Below are 19,832 nucleotides of genomic sequence, written 5' to 3'. Positions count from 1 at the left end.
TAGTATAATTTAGTTTTATAACTTAATAAAAAATTAAATTTCAATGGTACCCTTTACATTTCTTTAAATTTATATTGTACTTTTTACAATTGGGAAATTAATAAAATTTGTAAGTTAATAATGTTTGATTAAATAAAGAATCTTTAAATTTATATGCATAAGATAAGTTGTATGATTAGAACAATGTATAGGTTCCTTTAAATTTTAAAGTGTCGTACTTTTATATATCATCTAGATATTGTATCAAATGCGTTGCCTTTTTGGGAAATTTTATTACTTGATTAACAATTTATCCATTTTGATAAATTTAAAACCAAAATTTGAAGATAATTTTAGAGTGGATATTTTTTCAGTAATTGTGTTTTTATTTGATTAACACATTAAGTCTCCATATATCTTATTATTTTTGTTTACTTTTTTCAGGGAGAGCATGGAAGAGATGGAGCTCCAGGACAACCTGTAAGGTTTTATATTTGTTTTTTAAATTATGTTTTTATTTTGTTCTTACAATTATTAATTGACTTAATGTTTTTAAAGTCATTATGTCTATATTAATTCATCATTTTAATTTAATTTTTTATATAGTAATATGCACTAAGTGTAATTTTTAAGCACCATATAAAATCTTTTTAAAAATAAAGAAATTATTTCATTACATATTAGCATATGACTCATTAAAATTGGAATTGTCTGCACTTTCATGTTCATATTTGTTATTTCTATCTTATTTTAAAACTAGTTAAGTTTATTCTGCTGTCAAACTGGTGGCTACAAAAATCAGAAAGACAGCAGGGAAAATTTATTCATTAGAATTTATGATTATGTTTCTCAAATAAATCAAAGCAGAATTGGATTACCATTCATTTATATAAGGTTTTCATATAAACTTCTTCTAACTGCGTGAAATGCATGCATTCTAACAGTAATAGACATTTATAAAATATATGATGCATATCGTATGTAGTCTTATCCCCTCCACATGAAAAATTTCTCGCTATTTCTCTGGTGTTGGCAATAGTGTTATCCAAAAGAATGTTTTTAGAGAGTAAAGATTCTAGATTCACTCCCCCATTAATTTTTCAGAGGTAAAATTTAAAATTAAGAAGTGAATTTCCAAATTAAAAATATGTTTGTACATTATCACCATTTTATAAAACAAATTATAGTACAACATATTATTTATGCAAAGTAAACTATGCAAAAAAAAGTAATAATTAAAAATTTTACTAAAATTTTTTATTCCTTATTATTTATATTTTTTTTGTGTGCTAGTACAGAACCTCTTATCCGGAAATCAGAAAACCGGAACGAAATTCTATACATTTTCCCACCATTTAAAAAAAAAAAAAAATTCCCTCAAAAGATTTCAGAATTCTTTCTTTTTTAAATGATATTTACCATCATTTTAGAAATTATCATTAGTTCCTACACTGTCAAAAGAAGTAACATTTTTTTAAAATTATTCTAAATATATATATATTTTTTAGTTGAGTTTGACAATAAAAAAACAGCTTTTTGTAGTGATTCAGAAAATCGGAAAAATCAGTTATCCGGAATAGCGATGGTCCCGATCGTTCCGGATAATCGGTTCTCTACTATTAGGAAATTAAATTAATACTAAGGTTTTTTTTAAAAAAATTTTTTCATAAAGTGTATTAAAACTAAGTAATTTTTTTTTTGTTTCCACAATTTCAAAGTGTAATTGAAATTCGTGTTCCAATTGACATGTTCATTGGCGACATGAAAAAAGGAACCCTTTATAAGACATTCTGCTAAAAACATCCTGACATTTTACTGGGAGAATTTTCACTACCAATAAATTTTTGAGGAGTGAAACTTATATCCAATGTGTGAAACACACGTCTAGATTTGTATTGACCAACTCTGATTGGCAGGCAGTAATAAAAATGTCCAATAGTCAGTGGAGAAGTACTTATCTAATAAATCAAATTTTAATTAGAATTCAGTTCTTGTAGAATTTTGTTTACATGTTTTTGTGGTAACGATTAAAATATATATTCTTTAATCACAAATACATATCATTTACAATTTTTTGTCTTGAACAATGTAATTTTTGTTGATATTTAGGTAAAAATTATTTTTTAGGGTCCACCTGGAATTGATGGAAGTTCTGGACCTAAAGGTGATCGAGGGCCTTACGGACCACCAGTAAATAAAAACTTATTTTTATTTTCATGTTTCATAATGCACTATAAAATTCAAATAACTTTTTAGTAAATTGTAATCGATTGTCACTATCGATTGTCTCTTTTATTGTCAAATGTTTCAACACTGTTTTGAAAATTGAGGAAAATTTTATTAATTTTTATATCAGTTTGTTTTAATTTCTTTGGGAAATTGTCTCAGAATAATTTAAATCTGAAATCTGTGACAAATTATGCGTAAAATTTTTTAGTATTAAATAGAAAAGTGTTTTCCATTACTTTATCTGATATAAGTTGAAAATAAATATATTTCAATAAGAGTTGAGTGTGTCAATGCATGAAAGTTTTTTTTTTATGCAGTCTTTAATTTTGTTACTTAGTGTTATTTTTATTATTGATAGTAATTAGTGTTATTTATTTTTGAGTTGTATACTTAAGCTGTAAAATGTCAACACATGAAAGATTATTTTCTTCATTTTCCTTTAGGTTTTTTCATCATAAATATGCTAAAAATTTTCAAAATTCACAAGCTGTTGATAAAAAATAGCTTATGACCACAATTTTTTTTTTATTGTATCGAAAAATGATTCTAAAAGTATGTAGTTAAGGAAAAAATTCAAAATTATTGAACTAAGGTTATGTATTTTTATATTTCTAGTAATTAGTGTTATTTATTTTTGAGTTGTATACTTAAGCTGTAAAATGTCAACACATGAAAGATTATTTTCTTCATTTTCCTTTAGGTTTTTTCATCATAAATATGCTAAAAATTTTCAAAATTCACAAGCTGTTGATAAAAAATAGCTTATGACCACAATTTTTTTTTATTGTATCGAAAAATGATTCTAAAAGTATGTAGTTAAGGAAAAAATTCAAAATTATTGAACTAAGGTTATGTATTTTTATATTTTGGATTATTGCTATTATTTTTAATTTTATAAGTAGACTCATTATGGAATTTTAATGTAATTTCAAACCACCCAGGATTTTTTCTGATGAAAATAAGTTCAACTTCATATTATTTGTTTGAGAATTTACTAAATTGGAAAGCTACAGTTTCATTATGGAAAATATGAATACCTATTTTTTCAAAAGTTCAACAAAAGAGTTGGCATAGTCACTTTCCCATCATTTAGAACTATTTATTATTCACTCTTGTTGTTCTAAGACATGGTCAAATTGATATTACAGTAAAACTTGTGTAAGTTGACCACTTGTGGTGCATTGTTTTAGTGGTCAACTTATAGAGGGGGTGGGTCATTGTTTACTTTTTCGTTTCCTATTTGCTATATAGTATTTAAATTTTTTTTTTTTTACTTGACTTAAAATTTTTATTTAGCAAATAGTCAAATGAATATCTTAAAAAAAAAGGTTTAAACCTGAATGAACTTCAATTTGTTACATATAATTCTAATATTTAACTAACTTTTTAAAATTTTTTTTTCGTTAGTTATGCATTTGACATGTTTAATAAAAATAATTTCTTAAAATATCAGAACAGGAAAACATTAACAAACATTTGAAAGCTTTAACAAAAAAAATTTTTTGAACACTTTAAAATTTATTCTGTTATTACTACACTTACAAACCTATTTGTTACAAAAATATTCCCTCATTGTTGTTTGGCGCTGTTGTTTAGACTTTACATCAGCCCAATGTTTTGAATGAAAGAAATGGTCAAAAGCTGACCCCCTACAGTTTCCCCAGATGATCAACTCACAAAAAAGTTTAGATTAGCTTTTTACACTATTTCACCAAACAAGTGAAATTTTAACATACATTGCAAAATGACAAAATTTTCTGAATTTTCTTTTTCTGGTCAACTTATGAGGGTTTTAGAATAGAATTTCATAATACTCCTAGACAAAATCGACTTACTTCAGTGGTCAACATACAAGATAGACAGGTGGTCAAGTTACAAAGGTTTTGCTTCTTTATATTATATAGGAAAAATTCCGTTCTTGACAATTGAGGTCAACTTATGCAGGCGTTCAACTTACAAGGGTGGTCAACTTGGCAGGTTTCACTGTATTTTGAAATCATGCAGTAAAATAACTGTTTTGGGATTCTATAGTATTTTTCTCGTATTTTTTTTTTCAATTAACACAATCATATTTGAGTTTGACTTTTGTTGGAGGATAAATACTACATAATTGCTATTATTATATAAGTTTTTTGTAATCTTCCCTGTCTTTTATGTCATTTTTAATAAAACATTAAAAATCACCAGCGTAAACTACAATCTTCTTTAAAAAAAGTTTGAAAACTATCACAAATTTTTTAAATTAAAATCATATGATAAACAAGTGTTTTAATAATAATTTTATAAATAAGAGTATTCTGTTTCAGATTGCATGTTTTGTAAAATATTTATAAACTGATTGTCAATTTTTAAATAATTAATGTAATGTTATTCATCTTAACTGTTACATTTTAAATTATATAAAAATGAAATAAACTTAATATGAAATTTCAACTCATATTTGGGTTTTATTGATTCTTTGTAAAGTTTAGTATTTTATACATTCTTTTATAAAGTGATATGTTTATCGAATGATTTTAGGGAGTAAAAGGTGAGAGAGGACTTCAAGGTGATAAAGGTAACATGGGAGTTGGTTTTCAAGGCTTAAAGGGAGAGCGTGTAAGTATAAAGTTTATTTTAAGTGTACATTTAAAAATATCAAAATAAGGGAAAGAATAGTAATGAAAAAAAATTAGTAAATGTTGTTTCACTAATTTATTTTCATTACTGTTTTTTCCAGTCTTTATTGATTCAAGTGTACTTTAAGTATATTTTTTACATGTGAAATACATTAAATTAAAAAATTGATGATGGCACCATTTTTCTTACTTTATTTATTTCGAGAATTAAAATTCTAAGTTTCATTCATATTAGGGTGAACGTGGCTTGCTTGGACCTCCCGGACCACCAGGTGCATGTGATGGATATTTTGAAGGTAAAAAAGGAGCAACAGTCGGACTTCCTGGTTTACCTGGCCCAAAGGGAGAAAAGGTGAAATTATTGCTTTATTCTTTTCATATGTTAAATAAGTATTTAATTCAGATTTTGATGTGTTATAAAACTTTGCTTTAAATCTTTTTGTAGGGGGAATCAGGCGAAAGAGGGGAAAGAGGATTTGCTGGATTATCTGGCTTAACTGTAAGTCTTCATAAAATACCCAACATTATAAATAAAATTTAAATTTTATAAGAATTCCTAGCACTATTATGATTTTATTATTGGTTATACTTTTTAAAGAAAAAATTTCTGGAATTATTCTGTGCACAATCAAACATTGCATTCTATTTCTTATTATATTAATTGCTTTAATTAGTTTTGTTTGGCTCGGTAGAACAGTAGGGTAAAAACTGAAACTATTTTTGTTATTTTAGAAGCAGTTCTTATAAAAAATTGTAAAAGTGAAGCTACCTGTTTCTGAAGCTTCAATTGTAGGGAAATCATTTTATAAATGTTATTTCTTATAAATTTAAGAAGAAAAATTTAATGTGTGTTTTTAGCCAAGTTAGCAAATCTTTTAACAATATTATAATTTTTAATCAATATGTTTTATTCATATTTTTCTACTTAGTTTTATTTATTAGTTTCATGTATTAGTAAAGTTATGTATTAAAACCTTATAACATCTTATATTTTTTAATATTTAAATCATTTTCATGAGGTCAAAATTATTCTGTATACTCATCTATGAGAAATATTTTTTAAAGAACTTTGTTGTCATATACAACTTATCTGCATTTTTAAGTTGGTTTTATTCGTTGTTTATGTGTAGAATTTAAAAGAATATGTAATATAAAGAATTTACTGTGAACATAAGCAGTATAAATCATGTGCCTAAATGCTTTTTGATAAATGATTAGCTAAAAGTTGAATTAGAATTGTTTTGCTTGCATATTTAATGTAAAAAATAATTTGACTGATAATATGATTTGTGTTTTGGTTTTGAAAATTTTTTAGACAGTAATTGCAAAGTAATTTTTTTCTAGGGACCTTCTGGTGATATTGGTATGAAAGGTGAAAAAGGCCTTCCTGGTTATCCTGGACCTAGGGTATACTAGAAAATTTAGCTTAAAATATATATCTATTAGTTAATAATGTTTTATGGAAACTGTTGTAATTAATAAATGTTCTTCTTATGTAGGGAAAAGATGGTTTTCCCGGACCTCCTGGTGTACAAGGCTTCAAAGTAATTTTTTACTGCCTAATATAATGCAGAATGTTTTATTTTAATTAGTATTTATGAGACTAGGTTTCTATAAATATATTTTTAATATATTAGACTCAATAATATGTTTTTTGTTCAATTTATTTTTAAAATATGAATTCAAATATTTTTAAGTATATTAACAATTGTCAAAAATTTTAAACTTTATATAATGTTAATATTTGCTCTAAATTAGTAATTATTTTCTAATCTTATAGAATAAAAACATATAAATAATTAATTTTTATATTTTTTTTATTTATTTTAATTATGGAAATATTATATTTCTATAAAGTTTTTTGTATTTTTGCGATTATTTTACATTCAAAATTCTGATTCATTTTAAAATTTGATATTTAAAAACAGAAAAGGTAAGTTGTAATATTAACTTTTTTTCTATAAGGGAAAATATATAATTTTCAATATTCCATTTTTGTAGATTCTTTACAGTTTTTTTTTACTAATATGCTCATTAGAAGTTTATTTTGATGATGTTTTGTAATGACTATTTTTAGTAAAAAAGTTCATAATATAAAAGAATCATTCTTATAATTGAGAATCGATTTTTTATATTTCTTTTCTATATGTTCAATTATGTTTGACACATTTTAGGGTGATAGAGGTGATGATGGATTACCTGGATTGGATGGCTTACCTGGCATGAAAGGAGATTTAGGAGATTCCGGCATACCAGGACCAAGAGGTTTGCCTGGACCACCAGGACCACCGGGTGTTAGTATTACTTCACTTTTTCTGGAGTTGAGAATGAATATTTCATGTAGGGACCTAAAATTTAAGAAAAAGTTTTTATGTAGGAATTGTAGTATCAAGCCAGCATATTTTTTTATTGTTTATTTTCGCATAAATATTGTGCAAATATTTAGCATATTTTATTAGTTGCTTGTTTCAGACAGCAATCTTGTATTGGAGTGTTCTTCATTATTATCTGAATTATGATGCATAATTGTTGTGATATTTTAATTTCTTTAAATTGCTGGGGTAAGAATAATCAAAGCCAATCTTCAGGGAAAGGTTCAAAGAAAATAAATTTAGCTAGTGGTATTTCTATACCACTTTCTCTGATAAATTATGATTCTGTGGCTCTGAGGAATTCTAAGGAGCTTTCCTCTGTTTTTTTCTTTGTTTTTTCCTTTTCTTTCCTCACTCTTCTTGTTTTATTATCTGTCAGATCTAATTTCTAACACTTTATGATATTCTAAGCATCTAGTATTGTAAGTTTTTGCCTTTAACATGGTGCAGTATTGACAGAGATGGATTATGGCAGCGAACACCAAAGTAAAACGCTACTCTCAATGCAATACTAAAAATTATTTTTTAAAAAGTGAAAATTCTCAGCGTTTGACTATTTTATGAAAAGCCTGTTTTTTTGGTAAAGTAATGTAGGTAAATGCATCAGAAAAATAGTCTCTATCTACTTTTAGTTTAGTTTTTTTTCTTCTTATTCTCATTAGCTTAAACTTAAGTAACAGTTCCTTTGTTAATTCTTTTAATGTCTGAACTGTGTCAAATGTTACTCTTTCCAATATCTGAAGTAGAAAATCTTTAATAATTACATAGTAAAAGAATAAATTACTTTTTTTTCATTGTGTTTGTTTTTATTTAAAACTGCTAAGTATAATAGTTTGAATGAAACAAAATAGCTTTAATCAATGCAAGTTAAAGGTAGCTTATAGTTAACATTCTGTTGCAGTGTTCTAAAATAACATGATTAACATTCCTAAAATAACATTAAAAGTAATGTTGTTATCCGACCAGGTTCGATTTTCAAACCCATCTAACTTACAGATCTAAACATACAGAGATCTGTCTAATTCAATCCAATACAATCCGTATGGTTAAATTTTCTTATAAAAATTTTTAAATCTCAGTTTATACTGTTTTGAAATTGTTACATTTTTAATTATTGTAGATATTGGCCATGAAAATATGGTACAGAAATTGTAGACCATAAAAAATAATGTATATATTTACCAGTCATTAAAAATGATATACATTTTTTAAAAACATGTTTCATATGGAAATTTTTAGGGTATTGAAGGAAGAGCTGGCCCACCCGGACCCCCAGGACCTTCAGGCATAACTGGCCCTCCTGGTTTCTCAGGAGTTGATGGATTATCAGGTTTGTTAGATTATAAATGTTGCAGTATGTTTAACTATAGACAACTAAAATTATTGTTTTAAAAAATGTATTGCAGTTTTTTTTATTTGCTTATTAAAATTTAGCTTTTTAAAATGTGATATAAATGTATTGAACTCGTTATTTTTTTGATGTTTACATTCTTTTTTTCACACAGCTTGTACAAAGGTAATTCTTTTTCTCCCACTCTCTCTTTCGAAATTTGTAGTATAACTTTGTTTAAATCTTATTGAAATTATAGTTAGATTGTTCTTTTTTTCTTTTTCAAATTTTGACATATTGTAATTTTTTGAAAAAATAATTAATGTTTGAAGCATGCATTCAATCAATTTATTTAAAATGTAACGAAAAATACAGAAAACAACAATGATAAAAATATAGGCGCAAATATATAATATGTTTCTAATCGAAATGACATATATCACAGGGATATAAAAAAATATAATAAACGTTTTAAAAACATGACTTTTTTTACTGAAAATATAAATATGAGAATTTGTTTTTTAGACTAAATTATGTAGTAAAAGTATCAATCATTAATTGTCTTTGGATTTTCTAGTAAGTTTAAATTATTCATATTAAAGTATAAATTTCTATAATAATGCAGTTTATTATTTTAGTCAGCGAAATGGATTAATTGTTTTTCTGTTTCTGCACCAATTCAGTTAAAGATTATATAAATGACACACAAGGAATTATGAGCTATGTGCTGTTGTTAGTTAAGAAAAGACCATTGCAGTATAGGATTTAAGTAATCATCCGTGACTGCTTATAGTTCCGTTTTATTTAGCTTTCAAATTATATAATTCTACTTCTAAAAATTAAACTCGTCAGGCAGAAATTTAATTAATACTACTTTTTATAAGCAAAAAGATGGCTGTGCTACGTCGTTTTAAGAGTTAGCGATGTTGATATTCGTTCGTGCTTGGCATCCATTCAGTATGCACTTAGATGCAAACAGGCACTCTGTGTAGGGATAATGTTTTTTTTTTAACTTACAACAGAGCATAGTAATATATAACGAAATATTTTACTGATGGGTGTTCCAAAACTGACTGACAATTTGTAGAAACCCATTAAAGAAAAACAGAAGAAGAAACTTACAGTTCAAGGCATTCTCCTTGTTTTACTAGATTGTATCATGAATAAATAATATACAAATTGAAATCAGTTAAAAAATGAACTGAAAATCAGTTGCAAAGTTTTTTTAACCAACAGTGCTGCTATCTAGAAAAAAATTTAAAACTTTGCTTTCTGCTACCGACCATTTCTACTGAAATATTTGCACAAATTTCTGTTGACTTTGTCTTCTCACTGCAACGGGTTGTTGCCATGCAAAGAGTGGTTATTTAAAAAATATTGCAGTTTTCTCAGTAAGCAGTACTACCTTTTTAACGAAATTTGAAGCTTGTTGAGAAAAAGTGCCTGTTCTCCTAAGCAGAAAATTATACATTTATTCTATTTCTTTCCATTTTCCCTTGATTATAAAAATTGTTAGTCATACTCGTCAGTAACTTTTAAAATGAAATTTTCATATGTACAGTGTGCAAAATAAAAAACGGATTTTCCTGAAAAACTTTCGATCTAATGATTGGATTTTCACATTCTAGGACTCAATCTTAATGGCTCAAGGGGATGACCTCATATATGCTAATTAATAAATGCAGGCAATATTTTAATTTACAAAATCAGACAAAAAAAACGTACTTTGTCTGAAAGAACATACCTGTTTTTCAACGGATTTGGATTTGGGGGTAGCCGCAATTTGGAAAATATAGTCACTATTGTTTGGTCAGGTCAGCCAGTCAAGACAACTTCTTTGGACTTATGTCCCATATTAGCAGTCAAATTTTTTATGACTTGTATCTCATGCAAGCGGTCATAATTGCGCGACCCTTTTCATTGAATGACATTTTATTTATACAATTATTGTGCTAATGGTAATAAATTCATTTCGCTCCTGTACAATTTTTTTTTATTTCCATAGTTTTGTGCATGTTGTCTATTCATTTGTTATCAGGAGAAAAAAAACAACATTATTTTGTATTTCATTAAACAGTATACTAAGAATACAAAGCTTATTTTTAACATAAATTTTTTTTTAAATCTTAGATCTGTTTTAAGTAAATCAAAACAAGGCATGGTTAATATGGCCTGCAGAAATAGAATCTTATAGATCCAGACTATGCTGTAACTTGTTTTCACTTTTCTTTTATGTAATTGCAGGTTAATGTATGCTCTTTTTATTTAGGAGAAATTGGACCCCGTGGTCCTCCGGGACCTCCAGGTGGACCAGGAATTCCTGGTTTGCCTGGACGAGAAGGACCACCTGGCTACAAAGGTGAAAAAGGAGATGGAGGTTTACCCGGTTTAGAAGGCCTTCCAGGCCAGCCTGGGTTACCAGGAGCACCTGGTCCAAAAGGTGAACCAGGTCCAAAAGGAAGCCCTGGTCTTTCGATTCAAGGTCCAAATGGCATGGATGGTAGTCCTGGTTTAGATGGATTGACAGGTCCAAGAGGAGAAACTGGTCCAAAGGGAGAGAGAGGTAAAGGGTTTTGTTACCTTTTTTCATTTATGTTTTTCTTTAAACTGCTAGCACCTAGTAAACATTTTATGTTTAAAATTTTTGTCAATTCAAAAGCTTGATTATGGACTATGTCTCACTCATTGTCAAATTTGTCTTTATCTTTAGAAAGACTCAAATACTTAAATTGATTTCCTTAGGTACCCCTGGTGATACTCAAGAAGGTACTCCTGGCTTACCAGGGTTGCCTGGTCTAAAAGGAGAAAGAGGTTTTTCTGGATTGCCTGGACGTCCTGGTTTACCTGGGTTAATGGGACCTAAAGGTATAAAAATATATAGTTTTTAGCACTTTAGAAAATTATAGCTTTTTTATTGTTAATGCATGATAACTCTTATGAAAAGAAAAGAATTTTATGATTAGAAAACGTAAAATTTTCCTTGGTGGTTTTGCATAGTCATTTCGTAAATAGGTTTTTGCAAAAATATTTTTCTATTAATGTAACAATATTAAATAATTAGTTATTTACTTAAAAAAATTCAATTTGTTTTAAACATGAGAAATAAAATCACTGTTGCATTTAAAAATCAAAAATGATCTAGGATTTAATTAAAAATAGTTCCATACATTGTTTTATATATTGCATCGTTCTTCGGCATAAAGTAAATTTTAAATGTGTTTTCCCTAATTTAAAATTTAATGTTTTTAACTTAAATCAATATTAAATTGGAAGCAATATTTTGACTTTATGCTTTATTTTCCTTTTAAATATTAACATGAATTATATATATATATCTGTGATTAATTGATAAACTATCTCTTTATGTGTTGTTAAACATAAAAATATTTTCAGGTCAAACTGGAGGAAGTTGCATTACTTGTACTCCTGGCATAAAAGGAGAAAAGGGTGAAAGAGGACTGGATGCCTTACCCGGATTACAAGGACCCCGAGGTGAAACAGGCTTGCCTGGCCCTCCTGGTCCAAAAGGTGATGATGGATTGTCAGGCTTAATTGGAATTCCTGGTGACGAAGTATGATTTGCATTTCGTTATTTGTCTCATAAATATGAAAAATTTCTTTACAGTGAATGCAATTTTTTGAGTATAGAACTATTTGCATTTGTTTCCATTTTGTATATTAAAAAATCTCGTGTGGTTTAGAAGTTGATTTTTTAAAAATCTATGTGAAGAAATAACCCTTTACATTCTAATAAGAAATTTCTTTCTTGAAAAGAAAATGTTCTATTCTTTTATTAATATATAGGCACAAAAGTACATAAATTTTTAAAAGGAGAATCCATAAAGTGTAGTGGTAATCATTAAATTATTTTAGGAAATTTATATTACACTGGAATCATTATCCCATTAACTGATTTGTAAAGTATATATGCTTGCCTTAAACATGCATAAGAAACAGACGTTAACACCAGCTATACCATCATGTTATCACACATTTTAGCCTAATTTACAAACTATATATTTTATATATAATATATAATTTCTAAATGAAGTTATATAGAGATTTTAATACTCGTAGAATACTTTCAAGCATTAAATTTTCAGACAAAATTGAGTTTAGATTTAAGATGTTCACTTTCTGTAAATTCATATCAATACGAAATGTTCTTTGTTATTTCAAAGGCTTCCAGCCCTTTCAAAAATGATGATTGGGAAAGATCATTGGTCCCATTTCACAGTCTTCATAGGCATCACTAAGTATTCACACAGGTATCACTATGTTCTCGTTTTGTTATTGTAGGCCAAGTGATGATTCACTGAATAATTCATTCTTAAAATCTGCATCTCTACACAAATTCATACAGTGTGTGACTTATAAAATGAAAAGACACAAAAACCATTTCTTTCATATGTAACAATTATTGTATAAAACAAAGTTTTAGAATATCCATCTTCATTCATGCCAATTTTTCTGGAGATTAGCCTGGAAAACCAGGATTATGCTATGAATTGCTGTAATAGCTTGCCATATTTATAAATTCCTATATACATTTTAATCAACCGAATCACGAGGAATTTTATGGAATTACTTACTTGCATTACATTTTATAAATTAATTTATTATCAATAATATTAGTATTTCTGTGTGCATTCTATTGGTTTCCAATAACAAATATACTTAAACATCTGGCTTGATTTCAGGGACGACCTGGTATACCAGGACGTGATGGTGTCAAAGGAGAAGCAGGGCCCCCAGCAGTTATACCTCGAGATTTAGTTGTTGGAGAAAAGGGTATACCTATTTCTTTATGAAAAGTGAACACTTGTGTTTATTGAACATTTATATTAAATATTGTTTTCAGGGGATAAAGGAGATTCTGGCTATCAAGGATTGCCTGGTATTCCAGGAAGAGATGGTTTACCTGGACCACCTGGCTTACCAGGTCCTCCTGGAGCTTTGGGACTAATTGGAGACAAGGTGATTACATCTTCAAATCAATACTCACATTTTACACTTAATAATAAGCCCTTGTCTTAAATGGAAAAATTAACGGAGTAATGAATTGAGATATTAAACAACAAAATTTATTTTTAACTTTTGACTATCTTATTATGCATCTTAATTAAAAATAAACTTGTAATTTAAATTCATTTTCTTTCAGCATTGCAAATTACATAATTATTCTATTGATTTTCTTATCTTAATATTAATTTCCAATTATAAAGACTCATTTGATCACTCAATAATTTAGTTATTTAACCAATTTTCTCATAACATAATTTTTTGAATTATTTAAAAATTTGTGAAAATTTTTGTTTAAATAATTTTTTATTTGTTAAAGATTAAACACAAACTTATCTTTTAACACAAAATAGGGAGCACCAGGGTTTCCAGGAGCACCTGGAAGGCCAGGTGTAGCAGGATTACCTGGATTTCCTGGCCCTAAAGGAGAAAGAGGTTCTGGCATACCTGGAGCTCCTGGTGACAAAGGTGAACGAGGTCTGCCGGGATTTGCAGGATTAGATGGACCTCCTGGTCAAAAGGGTGAACCAGGTAATTTTCCTCATTTAACCTGATACATTTATTTCATTCCATTATTAAATGACCATTTACTCAGGAAATATATAATGTAACTACTGTACTTAAATTAAATTTTTGGATATTTTACTTAACCTTTTTATACATTGCATATGCAAAAAATAAAATGAAATAATCACAGTAAAACAAAATACGAACTACACCAATGTGTATCTTTTTTCTTTAGGAAAATTACCACCACCTGAGGAACTGATATTGCCACCTGGTCCTCGAGGACCACCAGGTCCTCCTGGTTTACCTGGTGCTAATGGTCTTCAAGGATTTCCAGGAGTTGCTGGGAAACCCGGATATGATGGAACTCCAGGTCCTAAAGGAGAATCTGGAGAAAATGGATTACCGGGTCCGCCAGGACCTAGAGGTAAGTTTATTTATGAATCCTATTTTAAAAATTTATAATAATTTAAATTCAACTTTTTTATCAAAATAAAATTTTAATGTACTTGCTGTATATTTCTTATTAATACTTTATTCAGGCTTACCTGGTCCAAGAGGAGATAAAGGTGCTACAGGTCCAATGGGATTTCCTGGTGAGATTGGACAACAAGGTGATGATGGCTTACCTGGTTTACCAGGGCTTAAAGGTAATATTCTTATAACTTGCTAATATGTTTTTGTATCCTTACACTGCATAGTTTACTTTTTTATTTTCTTGTTAATAATGCACATGGATTATTACTTTTTTTTTTTTTTTTATCTTTCTAGAAAATTACTTTTAGTATTTTTTGGAATATACTCTCTCCATAATCTAATGTGTTCTATGATTGTTCTAAAATTTCCTTGAAATCCTTGAAGCTTTTGTCTGACTCTGGCATGTTTTTTTTCTTTCATTTTTTTTATTTTCTGTTATTATTTTTTTAAATTTAAATTAATTTTTTTGTTAACATGGTTTCTAACACTACTTAATTGTTATTTGAAGTATAGTTTTGTTTGAAAAATTGCATCATTTTCTTTTCGTGAAACGTAGGGTTACTTATGAATTCCAATTATTTTATCGTACTTTGATGCTTAGACATTAACCTAAATATAATTTGTATTAATTTCATAGAATATTATGTTAAACTATATCGTTATGATATTGTTTTTTTTAAAAATAAAACTAATACTTATGATATGTTATTGAACGAATAATTTATGTATTCCAGGTACAAGAGGTGAACAAGGATTACCAGGCATTGGACGTCCTGGTCCACCTGGTTTATCAGGATTACCTGGACCAAAAGGGGATCGAGGATATTCAGGGCCTCCAGGACTGCAAGGTTATTGCATTCAAATTAATTTCAAAGAAAATTTGTGTTTCAATTGTGATATAATATTAATCAAAGGGTGTAACTCTTGGAGTTAAGCTCTAATAATAATACAGTAGTAAGTTTAGTCTAAATATTTTATCTTATTTATTAGACAGGAGTCTTAAATTACGTAAAGTCAAACTTAAAAAATGAGTTATCAAAACAATTCACAGAAAATTATGATGAGTATGATGTTTTGATCACTTACGCAAAGGTAATAATTCTCTCTTATCATGCAAGTTGAGAAACTCATTGTCTAATTTATCATATAAGTTGAAAATGTCTATAGTTTTTTTTTCCTTTTACATTTACTACATTATGCTGTGTTAATTCAGAGTGATGTTGTTTAAGTTTACTAATTTATACTAAAGTGGAACTTAACTGGACTACACTTAAACAAACTTAAAAAATCTTGTTTTACTGTATTTAATATTAATTAATTGTAGTTTAATTCAGAATAATTAATAATGAAATAAATAGAAAATATAGATATTGAAATTTTTCATTGGTAGCTATTTGCACCCCAATGTGCTTAGCAAAGGTTCATCATTTTCATCTGTTTTAAAACTGTTTATATAGTATTTATAGTAGTATATGCTTTACTTTTTTTTCATGCCTACAGAGTTATGGAAAATTGATTTTGTAAGGTATTGCTGAATTTATCCTATTTTATTCTCTAATAAATATCTATATAATATAGCTTATTAAAATGAGATTTCATGTTCATTAACTGTACAATAATCAATTCCTGATTTATCTCATTAGCAAAGGGAACCTTAGTCTACATTTTAATCTTATTCACATTATTACAAAAATAGCTTCACACAAATAACAGGTTTCTTATGTGTTTTGTTATTTTTTAGAAATATCTCTAGCATTGATATTATCTCATATTTTATCTTCAGTTTACTATAAATTGAAAAAAGAAAAAAAAAACTAGAAAAAGGATATAATTGTAGATAGGGAGTTAAAGGGAAAGAGAGAAGAAAGAAACAAATGGATCATATTAAAATTCAAACTAGAACCCTTTGTTTCAACTTTATAACACAATGTCTTATATTTATTGAGGATAAACTTAATCTGCTTATGAAATAAAATTGAAGATAATTATAATGAAATATTAGTTTTATTTGAATATATTAAAGATAATTTTTTGAATTAAATTCAGGCAATAAATAATAAATGTAACTTTCACAAATATGCTCTAGTCAAAGTATGCGTTTAAAATTTCTTTAAAACATAGGTTTGTTGAATTAATGTAATCAAAAAAGTTTTAGGTTTGTCTCACTATATTAATATTTAATTTAGCTCTTTTTCTAGTCCTTATACATTTAAAGTTCATTTCTCTTTTTTATGTTGATTAGAAATTGGAAATAAATAATGAGAAATAAGTTTTGTTTAAAACAAAAATACATACGTTTGTTTGCGTTATTGGAATTAAAATCATTAAACAATTGGTACAATTGAAAAAACTTTCAATGTTTTTTTTAAAAAATAGATAAATAATTATTGGAATATAAAAAAATTCTTTCTTTTTAAGTGTTATTATTTTTAAAATAATTCCAAAATTTAATTCCATATGATATGTCCAAGATTATATAACTCTTTATTATTTTCCTTTTAAGTACTGATGTGCATTCCAGGCAAATACTGTCTATATATATTTAGAGGGAAATAATTGCTATAAATGTTACAGGAGAGAGAGGATTACCAGGTTTTCCTGGAGTAAAAGGAGAACTAGGTAGCCCTGGACTTCCTGGATTTTCTGGTGCAAAAGGAGGTAAAGGAGAACCTGCTCGAGAAGGACTGCCTGGGCCGCCTGGGGAACCTGGATTGAGGGGATTTGATGGACAGAAAGGTACTTAAAAGACTTATTATTATATTGTTAGTTAATGCATTTAATTGTATCATTGTATTCTTTTTGAAAAAGATTTTAGAAAGAAATAATATTTGACGGAAATCAGAAAAAAAGAGGTTACTCTACTTTAACTTAATTTATATTAAGATTTAATTTTCTTATGCATTTTTTTCCATTACATTATGATATTCAATCAATCCTAAAATTATTCAAAATGTAACTTTTATTATATTTTTTCTTTTAAAGGTTTTCCTGGGCCAAAAGGAGATTTAGGTCTTCCAGGATTTCCAGGTCTACCTGGCATGAAAGGAGATCCTGGTCTTCCTGGATTACCTGGCTTACCTGGTTTTGATGGAATTCCTGGTCAACCCGGTCAACCTGGACGAGATGGCTTAGAAGGTCTTCCTGGGATACCCGGTAAAATCATTTTGCCTAATTTTATTTTTGTCATACATAATTGAATATTTTCTATACCAACTGAAATCTATATTAAAATTATGTTTTTACATGGCTATTTTTTAAGGTAATTTCTCTTTATTATTTATACTGTATAGTAGAATGAGGAATGTTTTTATGTCTTTAGATTTGCGATATCTACTTTTAAACTAAAAATTCTTAGTGGGAAAATTTGAATTTTAATTGGCCTGAAGATGCAGAGAAATATAATAATAAATATGTTTCATTAAAAATATTTTAATAAAATTTAAAGTCTTGAATTGTTGTTTTAGGTTGAAATTATTATCCAAAAAACGTATTTAATTTCAAATAAATTATAAGTATCTATAGCAAGAAGTTTTAAATGAAAAATAAAACGAAATTACTATTACTCATGATTTGTTTGTTTTGATTATTAAAAATTGTCTGAAAAATAGGCATTTCTGGATAATAGACATCAGAATATAGCATTGTGTACTGTATATCAATTGTAAAAAGGGTGAGAAAATTTTTTGCGCTTTGAATTTTTTGTTTCTTTTTCCTTTGTTGAAATATAAAATTTATTGAGATATATTGTGATAATAGCATCATAATTTTTAAACATAATTTCAGATCTAACAGGTGTGAAAGAGGCAATGGTAAAAATGTATTTAATTTCAAAGAAATAATAAGCATAAAATTATAGCATGAAGTTTTAAATGAAAAATAAAACGAAATTACTCCTATTCATTTTAAATAAGTTTCTCACAGATAATCTTATTTTTATGATGTGTTTTTTTGGCCTAATTTTTTTATATTTTTACAGTAGAAAGTCAAAAAGTCTAAAAATGGAAAGTTTTTATTATCTCTAAGAATAGATTTTTCTGCATAAGAGGAATATAAATTAAAGACCTATTATCTGAGAAAATCTATCTCTTATATATAATTTTCTTATTCAAGCAATTTTGTAAATAATTGCAAAAGTATAAAAAAGGGCAATTTTTTTTCATTTTTGGAAAAGGGGAAAATGATTTGTTTGTTTTGATTATTAAAAAGTGATTGAAAATAGGCGTTTCTGGGTAACAAACATCCAAATGTAGCACTGTGCATTGTATATCAATTGCAAAAAGAGTGATAGAAATTTTTCCATTTTGAATTTTTGTTTCTTTTCCCTTTGTTGAACATGTAATTCGTTGAACTTTATTGTAATTTTCTAAACAATATTTCAGGACAAAAAGGAGAAAGAGGTATTGATGGCTTCCCTGGTCCACCAGGACCAAATGGTTTAGATGGTTTACCTGGATTAATGGGAGAAAAAGGTGATCGAGGCCTCGCAGGTTTCCCTGGAACTGATGGCTTTCCTGGAACATCTGGTGTTAAGGGAGAACCTGGTCTACCAGGTTTCCCCGGTTCTAAGGGCCCACCTGGTGATGCAGCAGCTAAAGGAGAAAAAGGCGTACCTGGGCTTCCTGGATTAAATGGTTTACCTGGAGAATCTGGACCACCTGGTAAAAACCGTTTTACTACTAACAGTCTCATATTTAACCCGACTGTGATTAGTTCTTGAACTAATAATCAAATATAAATTTTTATTTTATTCTATTATATTTCCTGTACATTTTACTATATCCCATCATAATTGTAAGAATAGTTTTTTGTGCAGAAAAACGATATGTAACCCAAGGTTATATTAAACAAAAACAAGAAAAAATCTCACCAAAAAAACCTTTTCAAATTCAAAAAAATTAGTATTTAAAAAAAATAGTCTCATAATTTCATGTTTCTAAGTCATTGTTTTTACATATATAACAGAACAAACATTTATACGCTAAGTTTAAAGAGTACCTTATGATTTTTAAACATAAAGAGACTCGTTTCCTATAGGTTTAAGTGGTCTGCCTGGATTAAAAGGCGATGCTGGGATACCTGGCCGAGGATTACCAGGATTGCCTGGTGCTCCTGGTGAAAGAGGTATAGAAGGTGAACCTGGTCCACCAGGATTCCCTGGTGCAAAAGGATCTGATGGATTACCAGGATTTACTGGAAATAAAGGAGAACAGGTTAGTTGAATTTTTACTTTTATCTGTTATCACATCTAGTTTTTTTTAGAATTATAATATTTCATTAAAAATGCTGCAGAAATCAAAT

The 19,832-nt window shown here is 27.8% G+C and overlaps 1 protein-coding gene across 3 annotated transcripts in view; it reads left to right on the top strand.

Annotated features, from left to right (window-relative positions):
* LOC107442289 (uncharacterized) overlaps positions 1–19,832 on the top strand; it is an 88,427-nt gene that overhangs the window by 53,815 nt on the left and 14,780 nt on the right. For all 3 annotated transcript variants that reach the window (XM_043038985.3, XM_043038983.3, XM_087157335.1), the window contains 22 exons: positions 424–459; positions 2,107–2,169; positions 4,729–4,806; positions 5,062–5,178; positions 5,272–5,325; positions 6,171–6,233; positions 6,326–6,370; positions 7,001–7,120; positions 8,438–8,528; positions 10,798–11,091; positions 11,271–11,393; positions 11,922–12,100; positions 13,229–13,319; positions 13,390–13,505; positions 13,904–14,081; positions 14,293–14,484; positions 14,600–14,707; positions 15,269–15,382; positions 17,109–17,270; positions 17,517–17,687; positions 18,914–19,192; positions 19,569–19,744. In XM_043038985.3, the coding sequence (XP_042894919.2) occupies positions 424–459; positions 2,107–2,169; positions 4,729–4,806; positions 5,062–5,178; positions 5,272–5,325; positions 6,171–6,233; positions 6,326–6,370; positions 7,001–7,120; positions 8,438–8,528; positions 10,798–11,091; positions 11,271–11,393; positions 11,922–12,100; positions 13,229–13,319; positions 13,390–13,505; positions 13,904–14,081; positions 14,293–14,484; positions 14,600–14,707; positions 15,269–15,382; positions 17,109–17,270; positions 17,517–17,687; positions 18,914–19,192; positions 19,569–19,744 (2,850 nt within the window). The remainder of the gene's footprint in view (positions 1–423; positions 460–2,106; positions 2,170–4,728; positions 4,807–5,061; positions 5,179–5,271; positions 5,326–6,170; positions 6,234–6,325; positions 6,371–7,000; positions 7,121–8,437; positions 8,529–10,797; positions 11,092–11,270; positions 11,394–11,921; positions 12,101–13,228; positions 13,320–13,389; positions 13,506–13,903; positions 14,082–14,292; positions 14,485–14,599; positions 14,708–15,268; positions 15,383–17,108; positions 17,271–17,516; positions 17,688–18,913; positions 19,193–19,568; positions 19,745–19,832) is intronic.

The sequence above is a fragment of the Parasteatoda tepidariorum genome, chromosome 2 (assembly GCF_982258835.1).
Source record: "Parasteatoda tepidariorum strain Cologne lab strain chromosome 2, Ptep-v5.0, whole genome shotgun sequence".
Lineage (NCBI taxonomy): Eukaryota > Metazoa > Arthropoda > Arachnida > Araneae > Theridiidae > Parasteatoda > Parasteatoda tepidariorum.
Note: the sequence above shows the minus strand (reverse complement) of the source record. Positions and strands in the feature narration are given on the sequence as shown.